We start from the raw sequence: 22,838 nt of genomic DNA on the forward strand, positions 1-22,838 counted from the left end.
CAAGGCTCCAGGAATTGACAGAATATCAACTGAAATATTTCAACACCCTGATGAAGCACTGGAAGCACTCACCTGTGCCAAAATATTTGAAAGATAGCTAGCTGGCTCACTGATTGGAAGAGATCTATATTTGTACCCATTCCAAAGAAATGTGACCCAACACAATGCACACATTATAGAACAATATTGTTAGCATAAGATGCAATTAAAGTTTTACTCAAGATAACCCTACCCTCTATACTATTATACTGTCAGGGAGTTGCCAGAAATTCAGGCTGGATTCAGAAGAGGACATGGAACAAGGGATGTCACTGCTAATGTCAAATAGGTCTTGGCTGAAATCAGAGAATCCCAGAAAGATGTTTACTTATGTTTTACTGATGATGCCAGGGCATTAGACAATGTGAATCATAACAGAGTATGGGTAGCCTTGAGAAAATGGGAATTCCAGAACACTCCATTATGCTCATGCCAAACCAGTATATGGATCAAAACAGAATTGTGGGATATTCATACACGGTTTAAAATTAGGAAAGTTGTGCATCATGGCTATTTATTTGATCTCTCAGCATATTGATTTTATCTGTGCACTGAGCAAATAAGTTGAGAACTGGACAATATGAGAAGAATGCAGCATCAGGTTTAAAGGAAAGCTTAATCACAACTTTGATACACAGGTGACAACATTGCTCCCTGAAAGTGAGGAGGGCATCAAGTATTTGCTGATGAAGATCAAGGACAGCAGCCTTCTATGTGGATAACTACTTAAAGAAAACAAAAATCCTCAGAGGTAACATTGTGATAGAGAAAAGATAGTTGTCAAGGATTTCATCTTGTTTACTTGAATCCACAATCAATACCCATGGAAGTTGTAGTCAAGAGATCAATGCAGTTCATTGGAAAAATCTGCAGAAAAAAATTCCCTTTAGGATGTTGAAAGTAAGGATGTTACTTTGAGGACTAATGTGCACATGACCCAAGCCATAGTATTTTCCATTGCCTCATGTGCACATGAGAGTTGGACGTTGAATATGGAAGACTGAAGAAGAATCGATGCCTTTGAATGATGGTGCTGGGGAAGAATATTGGAAGTACCATGGACGGCCCAAAGGACAAACTAATCTCTTAGAGAAAGTACAACCAGAATGCTCCTTCAAGGCAAGCAGGGTGGGACTTCATCTTATGTCATCAGACAATGTTGTTGGAAGAGGCCAATCCCTGGAGAAGGACAGCATGCTCGGTAAAGAAGCAGTGAAAAAGAGGAAGCCCCTTGATGGACTGTCACAGCGACTGCAGCACTGGGCTGGAGCACAGCAATTGTGAGGATAGTGCAGGACTGAGCAGCGCTTCGTTCCGTTGTATGTAGGGCTGCTATGCATTGGAGCCAACTCAGGGCACCTTACAACAACAACAAATCCACTATTATGGAATGTCCTTCCATTGATTTAAGCTACCTACTGTTGTCCAGTTAACGTTACAGCAGCCCCTTAGGACAGAATGGGGACACGGTGGCTGCAAATCCTTTAAAAATCATTTTATTAATCTTTGATTGAAATAAATATATTTAGATTTATAATACTGCTGTTTAAGATTACACATTTCTTTTAAAATATTTATTATGAGTTAGGTAGGGGATACATATCAGAACACCGTGTTTTACATTCAGTAACTTAAACAACTTGGGGCACCTCCCAATGGCATGCCCCATTGCCCTCCACCTCTTGTAGGATATTATCTTCTCCACCAAATTCAACACCTGCCTACCCTCTGTCCTATTACTTCCCCTTCCCTTTCTCCCCCTCCCAACCCAAAGTATCAAAGTCTGTTTTTTTTTCTTGTATGAAAACCTTTATCCTGATTTAAAAAGAATTATCAGTGGTCTCATACAATATTCTTTCATGGTTGACTAAATTCGCTCCATATAATTTCCTCCAAATCCTTCCACGTCATGAGGTCTCTCATAGTGTAACATTGTTAATGCTGAGTAGTAGTCCATTGTGTGTATGTTGAAAATAAGGATGTTTTCTTATCCATTCTCACTGATGGGCATTTAGGTTGCTGGCATCTTTTTGCTATTGTGAATAGTTTGGTGTTGAACATAGATAGGTATGTACATATTTGCGTGTGCTGTATTTTGTTTCCTTAAGGGATATACAAGTTTGGTCTCATTTGTGATTTTGAGTTTTATTCCACACTTTTCACCTATTAAATACAAGAACTTCCCATGTGATTCCTTTCAGAGCATTTGGTAGCAATAGCCATGGACCATTTAGTTCCTGTGGTTTCAGGGCCATAGAGACTGATGTTTGTGAGGTCTATCCCAGTGGACTAATTATTTCTATGTCTTTAATTTTTATCTTTTGAGTTGATTTTTAAATCATATAATTTTCCTATGAAAGAACCAAACAGTCCCATAATGTTTCTTAGGCTATAATCTTTACTAATATGAAAAAAGTTTTTAGAAATATGTGATGTGGCTAGTAGTTAGTAATAGAAGGGGGCGTAGATATTATTTTAAACCAATGGGTTGCCTACTTAATTTTCAATGGTTTTCAGATTTTCGTGTAGGATGGCTGCAAAAAAGGAAGTTTTGCAATTAAATGATTCATATTTATTTCCGACTTACTAAGTGTTAGAAATGACAGGGACCTTGGAGATAATTTATTCCAATATCCTCATGTGACAGGGGAAGAAATGGAAGTCACAGGAAGGGATGCAACATGCTCAAGGTCAGAGATTTGATAATCTCTTGGTTTTTTGCTAGCACAGTGGTTTTAAGAATTGGGCTTCTAATTAAACGAGGTCTGCAGTTTGAACCTTCCTGTTGCTCTGTGGGAGAAAGAGGAAGCTGTCTGCCTCCAGAAAGATTTATAACCTTGGAAACTCTAAGGGGCCGTACACTGTGTCTTACAGGGTCACTACGAAGCTGATATGACTTAAGGACAATGGGTTTTTGTTTTGTTTTTGTCTTTTTGGTGAATCATTCAAGGGTGTGAGGCTAGAGAAAGTTTCTCAGATGTGGTGGCAATCCATAGGAAACCCGCGCTATACTCTTTGCTGCCTCTATTACTCTGCATTCACTGCTTTCTACGGTTGGATTTCCTTTTGTGGGAACACAGTTCATCTCTCTAAGACAAGAAATGCACCCAGCACAGGACATTCACAGGCTTTCAACATATGGCCTTCTCTTGGCTGCTTTTTAACTCTCTTTCTTTGTGCTTTCCCTCTCACACAGTACACTTCAAAACCTATGGGTTTTTCTGATCTACATTGTCCTCTTAAAACGAAGCAGGACGACAGTCAGTGGTCACACAGAGACACTGTTGCTACCACCAGGAAGCGCATCATGGAGGCCTGATTTCTTACAACGTTCAGTAGACATTGTGTTCCACAGGCCTTGACCGAGCCAGTCAACTTCTTTCACCAAGAGATATGTCAACTTGAGTAAATGTCTTAGTTCCTGAAATTTCATGTTCAAAACCACCACAGCACTGATTAGGCTTCCTATAAGAATATCCGGCTTTAAGAATACCGCCGCATCTGTTAAGTAGATGCCTGTGACCCAATATGAATTTAATGCACACCAATTATGAACCAGTGCAGGTATGCACACACACACACAAAGGGAGGCTTCAAGAGGTTCATCAAAAATAACATTAAGATAGTTGAAATTTCCACAAACCCTTTGAGCCATCTTTTGTATGTGTGTGGATGTCCAGGTTTCTTGCTATTCAAAAGCAGCGTGTTCCTATGAAAACTTTTATAGGCTGGGGTGGCATAACGTCATGCAGCAATTACTATTAATTTATATGGAAACATTTTACTATTCCCCAAACCCTCTACACCCCCAAATCAACTACAAAATCAGACCAAGTAACACAAAAAACCTAAACTACTACGAATATATACAGTGTTTTTGGACGTGGTTCAAAGCTCTGGTGGCTTGGTCTGAGCTGCTGCTCACAGTGCGCCCTGCCTCTTTAAATTTGCTGCAAACTTGATGAGGAATACTGGTTTCATTTTTAGCACTGCCTGCCCCCAGTCCACCTTTACTCCTCGTAAAAATGACAGTCCTTTTGGATTTCTTTTCGCTAGTAAACATAAATGCTAATGTAGGCTTAAAGTGGTGAACTTTTGAAAAGCAGAGATACATACATATGCATAACTAATTATAAAGAACATTGAATAACTATAATCATCTCCACTGTACTGAGTTGTAGGCAGGTGGAATAGTCTTACTTAAGAATACAAACCTACCAAGAGGCGGAAGTAGGAGGCAATGACTAGGTAGTGATATTAATAAATTAAAAACGTGGTAGAACATTGAATCATAAACATGACCCTCATTTACTGATGGTTTCTGAGCCTGGGAGCAATGCGTGTTCCAACACAACACTGCTGGCTGGAATGTGTGAAAAATGCATGGCAGCCAACACTCTGAGCAGCTGTTGTTTGGTAACATAGAAGAAATGCCAGGAGGACATATGTGGCTATGGGTCCTAACTGCACGGCATGCTACACTCATGACAGACACATTATGGAAGAAAATATGAGACATCATTGGGTGCAAAGCCAAATGAGCCTTACGGCAATACCATCTATTAAATGTTCTGCTGTTAGCAAGAGTGAGGGGGCAATCTGGCGAGAGGGGAAGGCGTGAGATGGGCACTGGAGGAGCAATGGACAGAGGGGGAAGGACGCAGGTTTCGCATCTAACACAGCAAACATTAGGGGCAGAGAGTGGTGTTGGAGATGCGAACGGCAGGTTTGAAAAACTGTCAGTGTGCAGTCCAAACAAAGCAGAAGCAGAATGGGCTACTAGAATTAGCACAAAATTATCTTCCAAACAATAAGCAGTGCGGTGCTCATTCATTCAGTTCTACAGAGCAGACTCTTTCCAGAACCAGAGCAGCATAAGCTGCTTCTACCCAGGCTGAGGAAGGCAGCAGTTTTGAGTGGAAAAACAACAATGAAAGTACAAACTTCTCCTCCTGGGTGACCGTGCTTAGAGAGGGATTTTCTTGACAGTAGCTTCCTGTAGTCACAATTTGGTGAGGCGATATCATGAAGATTTATACCAAATAAATACTAGTATATCTAACTTCTAAATCCTTTACTAATAGCTCCAATGTTGTACCCTTTGGAAGATAATGAAGAAAGATTAATGAAAGGCAAAACCTTCATATAAGTGGAACATACTGAAAACTTAAACACTTGTTTAAGAAGACATGAATTAAACAATGAATATATTGCTTTGGTCAAACTTATTAGTAGAAAATTCATTTAATAATTAATAGACGACCAAAGCATATCGGTTGAAGGACCACCAACTTATTTACCTATCCAAATGGCAAGTTTTTCATGCTCTGAATTGATAATCCCGCATGTGAATCATGTGTAAAAGTCATGTTGACATTATCCTAAGGATATCCTTGAATACTAATTTTCAGGCATTCAGATTTTTTTCCAAAGTTCAGGGGAAAACTGCTGAAGGTTTTTGAGGACAGAGAGGGGAGGGACATTGAGGAGGGCAAGGGGGCCGCTGGGTAAAGGCAGACTGGGAAGGTGGAGCAGGGAGACTAGCCACAGACCTGTCAAAAGGAATGAGGCATGAGGTAGCGACAACCTAACTGAGATGACCTAAGAGAACTGGGAGACAATATGACATATTTTGGAAGGAGAAGGAGGAGAACATTTGTTGTGTGACAAAGGAAAAGAGAAGTTTATAAAGACTCCGAGGTAAAACACGAGAGACTGGGTGAACAGAGAGGCATTAGCACTGGCACAAGGAATTTGAAGCAGAGAGCAGAAACTCACTAGTATTGTTGAATTGCCCCTAATGCTTTCTTGGCTGTACTTTCATAGGAATAGATGACCAGGTCTTTGTCCTGTGGAGGCAATGCGTGGGTTCAAAGCATCAACCTCTCAATTAATAGGCAAGCCACTAATTGTGCCACCACTGGTGAGAGGGAGAAAAAGAATGACCCGAGGGAGAAAATATAGATATGACAACAGGACACAGGCCAAATCAAGTGCATTCTGGGGGAAAAACTGCGAGGGAAGTCCACGCCGCCCACACTAGTTGTCTGTAAAGTAACGAACAGTCTGCACAAAATAAGATGACAACAACAATAGCCTTCTTTGTAGCGTGAAGCAAAGAAGCGCCCATCCAGGGTACATGGTTTTGTCTTCTTCTAAGTCACTCACATATGGATCCGAGCACCGATTTCTGTCACACCTTGAATGAAAGAGCAATAATAGATATGGAATTTCAAAGGTGAACACTAGTAATATATTCCCCGCCCCCAGCATTCATATTTTTCTTCTGAACAAAAATAAAATATCCCACATATAACCATGTTTTTCGCTGCTGAGCAACAGGTTTATTATCCGTTTACTTAAAAAACATGTTTAGCACAAAGATATGTTAGGTAGAAAGATAGAGCATTACACTTCATATTTTTGAAAGAAAAAGACATTTTTCAACTTGTAAAAATTGTATAAACACAGACATGAAAAACACCAACATCACATTTTTAAAAAAAGAAATTGGCAAGCACACTTGGCTAGAAGTGAAAATAAAACTAAATTGATAACTTTGAAAACACTATAATTCTGTGAGCTGTGTGTGCATGCTTCTTTTGAAAAAACTATGTTGGCTAAGGAGCCTGGGTAGTCTGGTGTGCTACGCATTAAGCTGTGAATTACAAGGTTAGCGGATCGAATTCACCAGCAGTTCCGTGGGAGAGAGATGAAGCTGTCTACTCTCATGATGATATAAAATATTAGAAATCATTTAAAATGTTGGTTCAAATAGAGTTCATCTCTAGGAGTCATTCCATGAATAGTTAGAACACGTTGTGTCAGGGGTGAACAGCAATCACGGCCATTAGTCAGGAAAGAACTGGCTCCTCAGATTTACAGGCATATTCTTATTTAAACCATGCTCATCCCAGAGTCAAAATTGAGTGGTGGTATGCATTGGGCTGACAAATTTAAATTAAAAGTGTGGAAATTTTTCTTCTTCATAGTGTGCTATTACTATCACCATCTTAAACTATCCTAGCCTGCTTTTTATTTTATGTAAATAAAATTAGTTGCTTTCAATCTATGCCAGAGCCCTCCAAAAGATAAGAACTGGGGAAAAATGCAAAGGTCAGAAAAATAATATCAAAAGGGGCAATAAGTGGAGGAGAGAGGTAAATGAATAAAATAATTTAATTCATTCACATACATTATCTACGTGATGTTCTATTAGAACAGAAAGAGGCTGTCCCCAGCCCTCTCCCTGAACTGGCGATGTGGAGGGAAACCAGACCCTCCACGTGCGTGACTCAATAAGGGGAGAAGACAAATTCCAAGGTAAGACAGTTTTGCAGGTGTATCAGTGTAGGTGCTGAAAAGCTGAACGCTTCCAAATAAGTGAAAAATCCAGGTGTCATCAAAATAGGCTCCAGAGGAGAAACAGGGATGTGATTACACTCTGCGTGAGGGATCAAAGCCTGTACCACACAGGGACTCCTGTGTAAACCTACTAACCCAGAGGTTGGGGGTTCAAATCCACCCAGAGGTACCTCAGAAGAAAGGACTCTACTTCTGAAAGATGAGTCATCGAAAACACTATGGAGCCCAGACCTATTCTGAAGCACCTGAGGTTTCCATGGGTGGGAATCAATTTGATAGCAACTGATTTTCAGTGCCTGGCACAGAAACCCCAGACAAGAGAGTGATATGCACTTTGAGTATCAATGTGCAGATGATTAATGGGCTGGACCTAACTCAGGGATGGTCTAAAGAAGCAATGCAATCACCAAGGCAGGCAGGTACCTGGGGGCCTGGACTATAAGTAAGGCTGGGGTGTCAGAGCCTGAGTCAGGAGCTAATAAGGAGCCACTATAGGTTTTTAAACAGGAAGATAGCTTCAGAAACAGTTCAATGATCTGGCCCAAGAGATTGAATACATTCACTTGGGAGGGCATTATGATGGACATATGATGTGGTTACGTTTCTATGATGAAAAACTAGATGTAAAAAAACTGTCTTGACACCTAGCAAGCTCACCTTTAACTAAACCGACATATAAGGCTTTGTAATTGACTGGGCTGAAAATTAAGCAAGAGGATTCTGCAAAAAGTTTATCTCCAGTCAACTGAACACATGCACATAGTGTCACACGACAGAAACCATATTCTAATCTTGGACACCTCATGCTCTCCAGGCCTTTCCCTATACTGTTTCTTTCAGTTGTAGTTTAGCTTACTTTTTCATGGGTAACCGGCAAGGGAATATGCACTAATATTTATTGAATGTGTAGTTCAAATTTATGGGCCATGGAGCACTCTGTTACATATGTTATTAAATTTAATCCTGGTTTCTATATGTGGTACAATGATCTAGAAGAAATCTTTTAGGAAGAAATTTATAGTAAAAGAGGAATAGAAAATGTGCACATTTTATAATGTACAATTAGTAATCATCTAAATATTACATATATGCAACTAATTTACATCTGTTAATCGCAGCAGACAATGAAAATGAAACACTCCTTGATAACTTTTCTTCAGGATAACCAATGTCAATAATTTATTTCTCTTTTATTGTCACAATTACCACCGTTAGCTAGCTACATGACCAATGCAACTACGTATCACAGGAAGATTGTCTACCTACACTCCACTGAGACGAAGACAACTGCCATTTACGTGTTCAATGCACAATGGTGTGTTGAAGAGAGGTGTGTTTTGTGTAAGACAAGATGAGGCATGTGATTTATTAACGGTTGATTTAATATGCACATATTATGCCAAGAAACAAGCATAGAAATGTTTTGGCAATGAGTTGTTATTAAAGTTAGAAAATAAGCAAACTAGAGAAATCCAGATTTTAACTTACAATAGACAGATATATTGATGTAGGAAATTAATAGGCTCCTCAGTATTTTTGTTCAACTTTTTGTTTTGTTTTCTTTTTTAAAAAAATTCATTTATAAATGAGTAATATGAATATATCACAAGGTAAAGAAAGATCTCAGCCCCAAAAGAAGGTACCGGCATATGAAAACAAATGAAAAAATTACCAGGTATTTTTGCTTACAAAAAATTTAAACTATAAAGAGTCACAAAATATATATAAAAATGCCACATTGAACGAGGCAATCATACTCTACCCAAACCGGTAGCACCCTCTTAAGATCAGTTGTGTGCACACAGTCACACCGTCGTGACCGACAGGAAGGCATTGTGAACTCTCGTGCCGTCAGGAGACTTGGCCCCATGGGTCATCAGTTCTTGGATGGTCATCCAGTTGTCCAAGATTTTCTTGTTTCTTTTTTTCATCATCTTTTTGTGACTGAGTTCAATGATGTTGATCTCCTTTTTGCCCTCGCTACCGCTCTGCGGACTCTCCTTGAGACACTCTAAGCGGCTCCGCATCATGAACTCGCGGCGACGACGCTGCTCTTTGGCCCGGACCAGGTGTTGCTTTCTCTCCTCTTTGCTCCAGTAGCGCCCCATCTTCATCTCGCTCATGGTGTCATCATCTGTGGTCATGCCACTCCGCTCCTCCTTGATCTTTAAGGCCCGTTCCTTCAGAATCCGGTCTCGCACCGGTCTCTTGGTGATGTACCGGGTCCCATCGCTCCTGACCTTCACCTTCCACTCCATCTTGGGCTCCAAACACTTCTGAGACTCCTTGCACATGCTCACCAAACTGAGCTGACTCTGAGCGTACTCCACTGCCGATTTCTGTTGAATTAACTGCATGTAGCTCTGATAATGCCGCGCGTGTGCCGGGATGTTGGCGTACCTGTAGGAAGAGCTATGGTAAGGAGAGAGATATGGGATGTGCGCAGTGGCCGGCTTCTCTTGGTCAGGAAGCTTGTTGTTTTCCAAGACCTTTTCTTGGCCATCAACGCTACTACCTTGCTCGGTCGCTTTGGCTTTGGTGGAGGTCGACTCTTGACTGCTCTGTCCAGAAGAGGACTGATTGGCTGCAACGGTGCTTCTCAGATTTTTCTTGTTGGTGAGGTGGATCACTCTGGGCAGGGAACTGTCAGGGGAACGGTCCACAGTGAGCGGAGTGCTTCTACAGCTTTCAGCCGTGTTGTAAGCACTGGAGCTGTCTTTGTCAGACTTTTCGGGGTGTTCCATGATGTCATCTAGTTTTGCTCTCTGCACATCTATGCTGGTGTTAAAATTTCGGAATCCTCCATCGTGCAGTGCCCATATGTCTCCATAGTGGTCTGTCACTTTCTGAAGCCTGTGAGCCTGCATGATATTCTGGCATTCAAGTTCAATGTTTCTTAGCTCTTCATTGAGCAACTGTAGCTCATGCTCCACTCCCTCTTGCTCCGCTGGATTGCATTCAATTGTGCTACTTGAGTAATACAGGTCATATTCTCCATGGTTTCGAATCTTGCATTTGAGTTCCAAGAGTTGTCGAAATCTATCACATTCATCTTCTTGGTTTCCAGTGCAGTCCGAATCAATGTATTCACCAGACACGAAGCTCTCATTGCACTGAAGTTCAAGGCTTCCTAGAGTGTCTTGGCTCTGCCCAAGTTCTCTCTTGCTCTTCAGAGAGACGCTGTGAGGGTCCTCGGGCACGTTCTCCTGCTCTGAGCTCTCGTCATTCCGTAGGCTCTCATCGGTGCGTCCCACTCCGCTGTCTTTCTCATGATTGTTGGACGAGGAGGTTGCCGTGTCTGTTGCACCTTCTTCTTCTTCTTGCTTTTTGGGCTAAGATAATAAAGTTGAGAGAACAAAGAAAATTACTCTTTTTTGAAAATATCAGTTCTTGAAATCATTGTCAAATAATGTCTTTTGGTGAAAATGCAACTCCTAGAAAGCTGGTCTAATTTTTATCACTCGTAACAATTTTAGAAGTAAAGGCAATTAGCTCCTGACAGCTTTTAATGTAATGGAATGAAGACATCGGAAGCCGCTTGACTATGGCGATGCTACTCAGTTGGGGGTAAATAAAACAGACCACAATTAAGGAAGATAACTTACTAAGATTTCCCTTACTTGGAAAACTCTAGCGTGCAAGTGTGTAAATGAGGGACGTTATTAGTTTCTGGAGTGACTGTAAAGAGTGCTGTGAATTAGGCATTGATTTGCTGACGGAAAGGTTGGTGGTTCAAATCCACCTGCACTCAATGGGAGCAAGATGTGGTCCTGCGTTCCAGTGACTCTACCGTTTGGGAAACCTTCCATAGGTTCACTTACCAGTGGAACTGCTTTGACAGCAGTGAGTAAGGTGATAGACAGCATGCCTTCCTCCTTTGTGTGTGAACTAACTGTGCATTAACCATTTGGAGGCCTGGAGTTCAGGAACTATAATCACTTTTTTTTTTTCTTCCTGCACTTTCCTCAAGCAAATGGAAATAAAATAGATTCTTCCTCAATCTACCGATATGGTGACAATGGTGAGTCAATCAATGGTCACAAAATTGCAGGAGTGGCTTAACATGATGTTAGCGCTAGAGTTCAGGACCTTCTCTCTGTAGATGAGGAGCTGAACGTCCCCAAAGGAGTCGATTTACTACAGACACACTTTCATCTCCATTTCTCGTATGTCTAGGATGCCATGGTCCCGTACATGTGTGCCTATCATAGCTCAGAACCCCCAAATCAGATTGCTCAAAAGCAAAACACTGAGGCTCCTAACTGAATGCCTATGAGTTGCTCATGGTAACCCCTAAGTGCAGAGCACAACTGCTACATGGGTTGTCTCCCCCCCCCCCCAAGTCTGTGATCTCTCAGCAGCCAATTGCCACGTCTTTCCTTGGAGGAGTCTCTGGATGGATATGAACCCTCAAACTTCCAGCTACTGTATGAGTGCTTAACTTGTTGAACCACCTAGGGATGCCTCATTTGAAATACATTAACTTTTTCTACTCGTAACCATTAGATACCTTTAAAGGTGAATTTTACCTTAGGATCAAAATGACTATCCTTTTCTCCCACATAAATATTGGTAGAACAACATTTAAGGGAGAATGAAGGAGAATATGATTATGCTATTCTAGGATTCTGCCTTTCCTGGAAAAAAAAATAAAAACATCCTGATTTCTTGACAACATACTTATTGATTTACAATTTAAAATTTCGTATTGATAAAAATAGAGTAATGAATAAGTAATCTAACAAACAAAAAGGAGCGTCTCACTCAAAGCTGAAAATAGGGGTGGCAGTAGTGCAGTGTGCTGTAAAACCCCAAAGGGCATTACTGTTAGCAGACATTTGAGTTCACATAGTGCATTACTTAGACTTAGATTTTTCACATGTGCTGGAAATGAGCTGAAAAAAGACACGAGGGCTGATTCCCTCCCCCTCCCTAATTTTACATGCAATACCAGTGATGGACATTGGGCTATAGAAAATACTGAGCAATGCGTTCATTGGACTTATAGAAGTCAGGGTAGTATCTCATGTAGAAATTTCTAATAAAAAAAGTAGACATTTCTGTAAAGTGGTTTTACATCTGGATATGTGTTTCAGGAATTTTGAAATTGAGTTTCTCTCCCTTTTGTTGCTGGTTTATGATCAACTGTGAGAAGAAAAAGAGGTTTCTGTCCTCAATTCTAGAATTGCTCATTTCCTTTACAATGATATTCTATCATTTATCCTTTCCTTATGGGATTACTACAGTGACAGGCAATGCTTCCATCAAGATGTTTCTGATGCTGTATTATTGTTTATAGGGCACAGGACTTCTACAGGTTTCTGCACTTCTCATCATTTTTCAGTCTCATGGGGAAGAAAACTTTCCACACAAGGAGAATCTAACCTCGGGGACATCTATTGTTACCTCAAAAGCCCTCACATTTGTATTAAGTCTGATGAGTAGGCAGCATTTGACACCATATCCCATCACCTGGACAGGTTTTCTCCCTTTTCCCTTTATTCTAACAGCCTTCTGTCAATTCAGCATCAGGTCACATTTTGTATCTAAGAGAGAGGAAGCCTGGAGCGAGGACTTTCTTGCTTGTAATGAGCAGCTGCCACCACAAAAACATCTTTATTTGAAGCCAATGTTGAAGTCAAACCTAAAAAATTTCAACCCCCCACTACCTGTATTGAAAAGCAGTCACCATAGTAATAGCAGCAGCACTTTTGAGCACCAACTGCTATTTTGGAAGTGACTTACATACAAGCATCCATGATCATCATATGAACATCTCACATGGCTATGTTGACACCATGGATGGAAACCTACTGATGTATTCACTACACATATGAGGTAGTTAGTTTATTGTGCCAACCTGGCTGATAAACACATGTGGGGTTAATTGAAGGGTGGAGGGATAAATGGCTCAGTGAGCCTCGCCTTTCTAGTTCTCGGGTCTCTTGCTTTCTGATGGTCACATCAAGGTGCAGCTTCCTTAGCCAGTTCTGATTCAGCTGGCAAGGCTCACTTCCTGTAATACATCTCTGAGGAGAAGCCACATGGACCTAACCCCATGTAACCCTGGGTGCTGGAGCAGCCGTGTGGAAACCCCTGCCAGTGCTGAGATGCTTACATGTTCACTGATTTGGCTTTCCTCCTGCAGTCGGCGTCATAATGTGTGTTTTGTGAGATGGAGGAGGACTTTGTGGATTGGTGTTGGACATATGGGTTAATGTTGGACTAGTGGGCTTGGGCAGCACTGGGTTGGGATGTTTTCTTAATGTGCACTTAACCTTTATATAAAACTCTCTTATACATGAGTTTCTCTGGATTTGTTTCTCTAAAGTACTCAGACTAACACAGTATAGTACACAAACACACCGAGGTCTCTGTTCTGGGACATTAGTATATCTCTATGTAGTTTATTTTAATCTCAGTAAAGTAAAAGGATGGATGTTCTTCATGTTCCCAAGCCTAATTGTGGTGACTTTTTCTTTAAAGCTCTCTTTAAGGTTATGGTAATAATGTTGAAAATAATCTAATGATTTAAAAAATCAACAAACTGACAGTAGAAGTGTGAATAAAATCATTTCAGGTAGCTGAATGACGTGGATCTGACATCAAGCACCTGGAATCTATTGTTTTTGTTTTGATATATTAAGAAAACAATAACAATGACAAAAATATCACAATTCATACTTTTACAAACTGGAAACCAAGAAAGGGCAGGAACTTTGGCTCATTCCTCTTTGTATTCTCAGTACCAATAATAGTGCTTGGGACATATTAAAAAGTAAAATATCAGTACCACTGAGTTGATTCTAACTCATAGAGACCCCGTTGGACAGAGTTGAACTGCCCTCGTGGGTTTCTGAGACTATAAATCTTTATGGAAGTTGAAAGCCTCATCTTTTACCTGAGGAGTGGCTGGTGGTTTTTAACTACTGCCCTTGGAGTTGCAGCCCAACCCATGGTGGCACCAAGGTGCCAGCAGGACATATTAGCAACTCAAAAATGGATTTTTGAATGAGTATCTGACTCTGAGCAAAATGATGTCCATAATCGCAAGTAGAACTACTTCTAGTCAGGGTTATATAGGTGCAATCAGGATACCAACAGAAATATTTGATCATGATACCAAATGCAAAAGTAAGCCAGATAGAGATGTCAGATATCAAGTTAGATAGCTTATATCATTGCCATCATCGTCCTAAAATTGCCTGTATATGTAATGTTCTTTGTGTGTGTTTTTAATGTACCGATTGGTAGCTGCATGAGAAATAGCCTTTCTCCAGTTGACATAGTGAAACAGAGTGTACATTTTTACTATAGCTTTGAATTTCTACATTTAGGATAGTGCAGTACCTGGGTCAACATAATACTGCAGGTAGGCCCTGACTTAAGACATATTTGAGAGATGACAAAATACATTTCAACTATACATGCATTTATTTTAGAACACCTATCTTATCATCAATACTGCAGGATATGATTTGCTGATGTTGCTATATCATTTGTTTATGTGAATATATTTTATTTTACTTTAAGGAATTTATTTATTTTGCTCTTGTTGAGAGTACACACAGCAAAACATGCCCCAGTTCAACAACGTCTATGCGCACCATTCAGTCAGGCTATTCATTTTCTTCTAGTTGGGAACCATTCTCAACTGCCTTTTACGAGGTGCTCCTCTCCCGCTCGCGTAAATTCACAACCCTCTCAGGTTCCTGTCCAGTCATTCAAGCTGCTTTGGTCACTGCGGTCCTATAGAGATTGTTCTTACAAGAGCACAAAGCTCAAGATAGACCTTTTTTTTTTTTAACTAGTTAAGCTAAACCCTTGTTTGGTTTTTAGAAGACTGCATGGCATACTTTCGATTTAAGTTTAAAGATGATCTCAGGGCAATCATGTCAGGGGTACATTCAATCTTCATGGCCCCACGCAGAGTCTTGAATATTTGAAATTCTGATCTATATTTTTCTCCCTTTAAGAGAAGGATTCCCCTCTAGAATTTTTAAATTAAAATGTTCAGGAATGATAGCTGGTCACCCTTTAGTTCTGGTTTTATGGTAAAGGATGTAGTTATTCAAGGTGGTAATTAGCTAGACATTCTATATGCTTCTTCTATTCCTGACTCTCTTCCTCTGTTGTTCCAAATGAATACAGGAGAATTGTTCTGCCTTGCTTGTCATTTCCAAGCCTTTAAGACCAATATCAGCTGAATTAGGAGGTAGACCTGAAGCACAAGACACACTTTTATTCCAATTAACTGGGAAGTTCCATGAAACCATGACCCTAGACCTCAAAACCAAGAAATCCAAGCCCATAAAGTTTTTGGTTGTACATAAACAGCTTCATCAGTTCCTGTTTTTTTCTTTTTGGTCATCATAAATTATCACAGGACTGTTGTCAATTCAAGTTTCTTATAGGAGTAAAGTTTATGATCAGCAACAGCAACAATCTTTTGTATACCCTTACCCTGAACCAATGAGCTCCTTTACCACTGTTAAAGCCCTCTCACCCCTCTGTGCCAACCCTACAGCCACCAATAAACTCTGTGGTCCATAAATTGCCTTTTTAAAGTCTTTTTATATAATTGAAGTTGTACAGTATTTGCCCTGGAGTGATTTACATGCTTTACTCAGTAGAATATCTTCCAGCAGCATCCATGTCAAGACTTCATTTCTTCTACTGGCTGAGTAGTGTTCCACTGTAAGCATGTACAACACTTTGCTTATCCAGCCAACTGTGGAAGGGCATTTTCAGTTGATTTCACCCTTTGGTTATTGTGAATAGTGCTGCAATAATCATTGGTGTACAGATCTTTGAGTTTCTTCTTTTAAGTCTTTGGTATTTATATCTAGGAGTGAAAGATCTGGGTCATAGGGTAGGTTTTTTTGGGTTGTTGTTGTTGATTTTAGGAGCTGTTACATTGCTTCCCACAGTAGCCGTACTATTTTGCATTCACACAAGCAATGGGTAAGGGTTCCAATTTCCCCACAGGCTCATCAACATTTGTTATTATCTGGCTTTAAAAAATATTAGCTATCCTAGAGGGAAACTCACAAATGACTACAATAAATGTAAAGACAAATCAAGATTAGATTTATAAAGGTGTTGATAATATAAAACACTAATAATGAAAGCCAAAATAAAGTATACGAATGAGCAATAAGGTGCTCGACCTACGTCAGGTCTGATTCCCCACGGTGTTGTCAGACCAGACCCCTGTTGTAGAAGGAAGCTACTTACACTGTTGTCCTCTGCTGACAATGGCCCTCAAATTTCTCAAACGGGAGACACCCTTCACAGGAAAAATTTACCTATTCCCGCTCTTTCCTTTGAGATGATCATTTACTATGAAATACTACCATTACAGAGCTGTTTGATTCAACCCTTTGGTTTTTTTTGCTTTTTCTGTTTTGTTCTCCACGTCGGCTGATACATTTAAAAAGGCACTGGCAACATTTCAAATGATGCAGTTCAAATTGTTGGCCCTACCTGCTCCACCTCATTGGCAGTGTGCTGCATTGCTTCATTATGCTGTTCGTCGAACATCTCCAAGTTTAACTCCTCTAAGAATTCATTCCTTTCATCTTCCAGCCAGCCTTCATCCAGCTGCAAAAGAATACATTAGTATGTTCTATTAGGTTAGCGAGAACCCATGCTAAAATAGGGTAAACTTAAATGGCGACGCCTGGCCAGTGCCTTTTATCATAATGATTCTCTTCAGAATCACATAGCTCACCTCTCAGAAAGAAGAAAAGGTGATTTGAAAAACAGGACTCTTAAGCCTTTTATCCTTCTTTAAACCAGAGCTCCAGATTTTCTCTCATTACCGAGTAGATCTCCCAGCGTAGGACATTACCTTCTTTCAAAATATATGAAAAGCATACTGCATAATCCACAGCTCCCATGCTCATTATCCCCACCAGCCCCCGCGGTAAAGGAACTGCAATGGGACTAATAGGGCGATGAGACAATTGGGCTTTTTTCCCTCAACAACAACCCCCAATGAGACGGCGCACAAAGTGCCCCCCACACTCTGACACTCCTCCTTCCTGCTTGTCTATTTCCAGCAGGACGGCTTCCAAGTTACAAGGTTGGCTGCTTGCCACAAAAGAGTCTACAGACAACGCTTGTTTCATCTGAAAAAGGAAAATCTGAAGTTATTCTCCCCAACAAACAAAAACTATTCTATCGTGTTCTATTTTGATTCGTTTTTCGGTCCAAATTCCACAGAAAATTGCTCTAGCCGATTAGCACTAAGAGATGGTAGAGCTGCGCTTAGCATGCAGGGTATCTGTCTATGGTGCTGAACACAACGTTTAGAGTGGACAACTTCAAGACACTACCCCAACACGTCCCTTTTGTTTCTCTAGTCGAGGGAAAGAAGAAAGCTGGCGGTTCCTCCCTAATATGATCAGTGTTGAGAGTTGATATAGATAATTTGCCACAAAGTAGATTTTTGGAGCTGGGTTGCATAAATTAGCGATGATGATTGAATTAGCTGGATTATTGTGAACATTCTGTTTTACCCTGCCATAAAGAAACAGCAGCTTCTGGGGAGCCAAAATGGACTGTTGTTTGTTTTCACCCCAAAACAAGTTGGAAAAATAAGCTCTTCAAGATAAATTTATTTTTTAAAGTTAAAAAGAAACAACCTGAAAGTAGGGTATTCAACTGCACCACACAGGCTGATCAACATTTATGCATTATAGTCATTAATATAAAATCAAATTATAGTCTTCTTGATAGCTTATCAAGGCCATCAAGAACTTATATGATCTCGAAACCATCTGGGGCCAAAAACATGGACACATTTATTCACAGTCATTTATCTTAATGTGGCCTGAGTAACTTGACTGGGTTCCACCCCACTGACTTTGATATGCAAATGAATTATGATAATTAAGCTGACTAAAAATTTAAATTCATTCCAATTTATAATTGTCCAAACTTTACATTCTTTAATTCCTTTTAAGTTCCATGAAGCTGCAAACGATAAACTCCAGAATGAATTATTTAAAACTAGAAATGTTTATCAAAAATACCCCATAGAACTTTTCTTTAATTAGGTCAAAACTAAATTATCTCCTGCGATGCAAGAATGATGAAATAAACTTTGTGTTCTAAAGGAAGAGGGGGGTGGGTGGGGGTAGCATTAATGATTCCTAATAACTCTTTTTCTTATGGACAAACCCTGGTAGAACCCTGAGTGGTTATCTATAGCTGAGGTCTGGTTTTGCCATAAGGCTTCCTCTAGGCAGCTGGGCACACGGTGCAGGGGGCACGGAGACCTTCTTCTTGCCCATGTCCTCTCCCTGGTGTATTTCTCCTTTCCACTCACAGCTGCATTCACGGCAGTCAGTCGAATGCGGTGGCAGGGACAGACCTCCTCCCTGAGCTGAGCTTCAGGAAAAAGAAGGTGGCCCTTAGGATCCAGGGAGAATCTGTCTTTACCCAAGTGCAGTGCACATGACATTTCAGAGAAAGGAACAACCGACACTACCATTTCAAAGGTGGTGGGACATGCTCGGAAGATCGCTCGCTCGGCCCCAGCGGCCCAAGGGGAATAGAACAGAATAGCAATATCTTTAATGGTCTGAGGGGGAAAATGAAAGAAAGTTGACAGGGAATGAGAGGAATGAGTTATTTAAAAATATTGCACAGATGCACAATACTGCCCCCAGCAACTCTGTAGATCATTTCCAAGAATTCAGTGGATATTGGAAACATTAAAAAAAGAAAAAGAAAAAGAAAAAGGCTAGGAAAAAAGCACGCAACCAGCTTCCATGTTGTTCCTGGATAAAATATACATGTAAGAAATAACAATAACATCATGATTCAATGAAAAGTATGAGTGCTAGGGAAAAAAAGATTTTAGTTTTCACCTTTTGGTAGCCATTTATCAAATGTACTGCTTAAATTAAAATGTCCAAGTATCATGTTCAAAAGCCCTTTCATTTTTGGTTTCTCTGGACATTTTGGTTTTCTAAAGATGTTCAACTTCCCTCCAGTGACATGGAGGGTCTTCAGGGAAAAGGGGCTAAGGCAGATCCTGATTTCCGACAGGCAGACAGGTTGGCATCCTACAAAGTCACATGACCATCCTTCACCAACTGCAATACTAGGTCTGGCTTGACAATTCATCCAACAATATCAACTATTTGCGGGGAAAGGATCAAGAGCATTGGGAGATATTAAAAATGCCACTGGCTGAACAGGATCGGATTTTATGTCCTTAATTCCTATTCATTTCACAGTCCACCATCACCATTCGGTGGTATGCTTTGGTTAGGTGCCATCAAGTTGGTTCCAACCCATAACAACTCTCTGCACAAGAGAATGAAACACTCACAATTGTTCCTACGCTTGACCCCGTGGCTGCAACAATGGGCTCAAGCACGAGACCAATTATGTGGTACAGTGTGAAGAACTGCTTTAATTACACGGAAAGGGCAGGGAACCACCTTATATCATTAAGCGATCGTCCCTGCATCACGGCTGTGCTGTGTCCTAGATTCACCACAAACTTCCTTACTTCTAGCTTGTTTCTCCAGGGTGACCTCCCCCCAGCCCCCGAAAATGGTACCAATGATGTTATTTTGTGAGATTTCCAGATGATGCAATTTCATGTGTATTTTCAAAGCTCGGTCTAATGAAGGGCAGTTGCGTAGGCTCCTTTTTCCCACCCCTAAGACCTCAGAGGTATAGGGAGTTATGCCTTTGGGTAGCTAACGGAAAGAACAGCAATCAGCAGTTCTAAACACCAGTCAGTTCCTCCGAGGGAGAAAGCTGGGGCTTTCTACTCCCAAAGAGATCCATAGTCTCAGGGCGGTTCTTTTCTGCTCTGTAGGGCCGTTGACTCAGAAGTGACTTGATGGCAGTGATATTATTGTTTTGAAGACCTCAGGTGGGTAGCTTTACTGTGCTCCAGGCCAAGGCAGGCTCTATGAGAACCATTCAACATGGTCAAGGGCATAAAAGAAATATATGCGGAAACGGTGGTCTTTTATAACCGCTACATTCAAGTTCAGATTCAGTCTGACACTGAACTATACTTACTCGATGGACAGTACTTTCAGATAGTTACAGAGTCTGAAATATATCAGATCAATTACCTAAGAGACAAATGGCAATATAACCAACTTCATTCAAGTTGCTGACAGAGGAGTAGACTGGTGATAGTAGTATGTACTTTCTGCATTGTGGTGAGAATGAAAAGGAAGAGCCAATAGTACTTTTCTTCCTCCATTACCTCTGCTTTATTTTCGTAACATCTCCCTCTGCAAAGATATGAAACATTTTCTTTAGAATCCATCAGTTCGTTTTGGCCAAGTAGATACGGGTGTCCCACTAAACTTGGAAAAATTAATTTAGTATACGTGATACCATATCATGCTTCATAAGATGGTTTATTTGATAATTACTCTAAAAGAAGTTACGTTGAAAACTAGATATGCTAATGTTTCTCTCATTAGAGACTCTTTCAAGATACCTCAATATGCCAATTAAGTATATTTAGATGGAAACCAAATGGAAAAATTCATACAGAATTAAGCATCTCACAAGTCAATGATTTTTTCATTTGTGGAATCATTTCAAGAACTGGCAAGAGGTGGTGGGTAGGGGTAGTGAATTTTGCATGCCTTTAAGACAAGCGGATGCTGTGCTGCCGTTCTGTGGAGCAACATAGGAGAGACTTTCTCATTTATTTGGTGAGGTGAGCAAGTTAGGAAAGATCTGTTGTGGTTACATTTGGTCTACTTCGTTTCACAAACATCCACAGTACTGATCTGCTACAGAATAACATAATGAATGTCAAGTTCAGTCTCCAGGTGCTTTTTCCTCGCTGACCTGAATCTCTGGCCTTGCCACAAGCAGCACGATTCTCCTGCACTCGTCACTAGAGAGCAAAGCCACCGCTTCTTCTCTGTTTTGGACATCTTCACCATTTATCTAGAAAACAAATGAAAGTGGAATATTAGTTTCCATTTCCACAACACAGCACACAATAAATGGCAAATACCAGCTCATTTATGGTAAATGTATGGACAATGAAGCTCACACAATGGGCTCATCGTCAGCCCCTCCGTAGTAAAGTGCCTTCACTCAATTACGCGCTTACTGTAAGAGCCATATTGATCCCTGAAGGATGGCGGGCATCAGAGGAAGCAGTTATGTTCATAAATGTCCAACCTGCGCCCTGGCAACATACATCTAGCAACACAATTAACCAGCCCCTGACAGGTGACGTTCATCTTTCTCCGCTCAGAGTAATGGAAGTGTCACTCTGAGATAATAGTGCTGGGGGAAGCAGGGCTGGCGGTACCATAACTGAAATCCGTCATTCTGCATGCTTGCTGGGAGCCAATTAGAGAGCCGCACTATTATCTCTCACCAGGCAACCTGCCCGGCCGCTGCTGGCTGCGGTTCCATTTAATCATTGCATATTTGTGTGTAGGTCTGACTCAGTGGCCTAAACCTCTCAGAAGATCTTTCATGGCTTAGCCAATCAAAGGAACTTGGGCTCATCAGCAATGCCTTCATTAGTGTGCCAGCTCCTTTTCCTGAACGATCCATTTCCTTAAACAACAGTGTCTTAGGGTGGCTCTCTGAGGTACACGTACATTTTTTTCTCTTGTCGATTCAGACAGAGTAACGTTGACTTTAAAAAGAAAATGCTGAGGGAAAGAAGTCAGGCTTGGGCATACCTGGAGAAATTGATGTGTGCCATCAATCAGGGTCCTTTTTCAAAGCCCCAAAGACAAAGGAAACAAGATGTCTAAAGTTTTAAATGTATTGGAAACTCAATTTTCATGTTCTATTGTTGTCAACTCTTACTTAACAGCTCCCATTTCTCCTTTGCTTCTATTCAGTTTATTTTTCCTTTCTGGAGATCTCAAAAGTTCTCAAACTTTATAGCAACGATGGGCTTTTGAGAACCCGGAACTAATAATAATATCTGTGGGAAGAAATTTCAAATATAGAGGCTAAGCGATTCCGTCTAAAATAAGTGTTAAGTCAGACAGATGGAAACTGGCTTGCTCGGACCATGTGAAGAGTGAATGAGTTAACAGATTTCACATAGGTTTTCTGAGTGAGAGGGTGGCGTGAACTACTGAGGCCTGCTCCGGTGGTTCTCTGAAGCTGTGGCTCATGCCTGAGGACAAAGCGAACGATCTGAAAACAAGCCCGATAGTCTTAACTGTAGACCCCACGATAGGAGCCCCGTTTCTGGATTTTCATCATCCTGTTAGCAAAAGGCAGTCCAAGAGGGTGGGCGCAGGGGCCATACCACAGGTTGTGTTTGCGGCCGATTACAGATGTGCACCCTTAGAGTCTCGCTTGTATGCCAGTCAGGACATTTAGATTTTCACACGTGTCATGCACAGCTCTTTCTTGCAATTCACAAATAAAATTAATCAAATTAGAAAATAAAAAGA

At 40.7% G+C, this 22,838-nt stretch overlaps 1 protein-coding gene across 3 annotated transcripts in view; it reads right to left on the minus strand.

Moving 5' to 3' along the window:
* Positions 1-6,356: 6,356 nt before the first annotated feature.
* PDZRN4 (PDZ domain containing ring finger 4) overlaps positions 6,357-22,838 on the minus strand; it is a 410,747-nt gene continuing 394,265 nt past the window's right edge. For all 3 annotated transcript variants that reach the window (XM_013006948.3, XM_045287353.1, XM_004711444.3), the window contains 3 exons: positions 21,250-21,351; positions 16,891-17,007; positions 6,357-10,736 (listed from right to left, as the gene is read on the minus strand). In XM_013006948.3, coding sequence (XP_012862402.1) covers positions 9,210-10,736; positions 16,891-17,007; positions 21,250-21,351 — 1,746 coding nt within the window. In that variant the 3' untranslated portion in view covers positions 6,357-9,209. The remainder of the gene's footprint in view (positions 10,737-16,890; positions 17,008-21,249; positions 21,352-22,838) is intronic.

The sequence above is a fragment of the Echinops telfairi genome, unplaced genomic scaffold, assembly GCF_000313985.2.
Source record: "Echinops telfairi isolate 266 unplaced genomic scaffold, ASM31398v2 ScPeMD7_12;HRSCAF=54, whole genome shotgun sequence".
Classification (NCBI taxonomy): domain Eukaryota; kingdom Metazoa; phylum Chordata; class Mammalia; order Afrosoricida; family Tenrecidae; genus Echinops; species Echinops telfairi.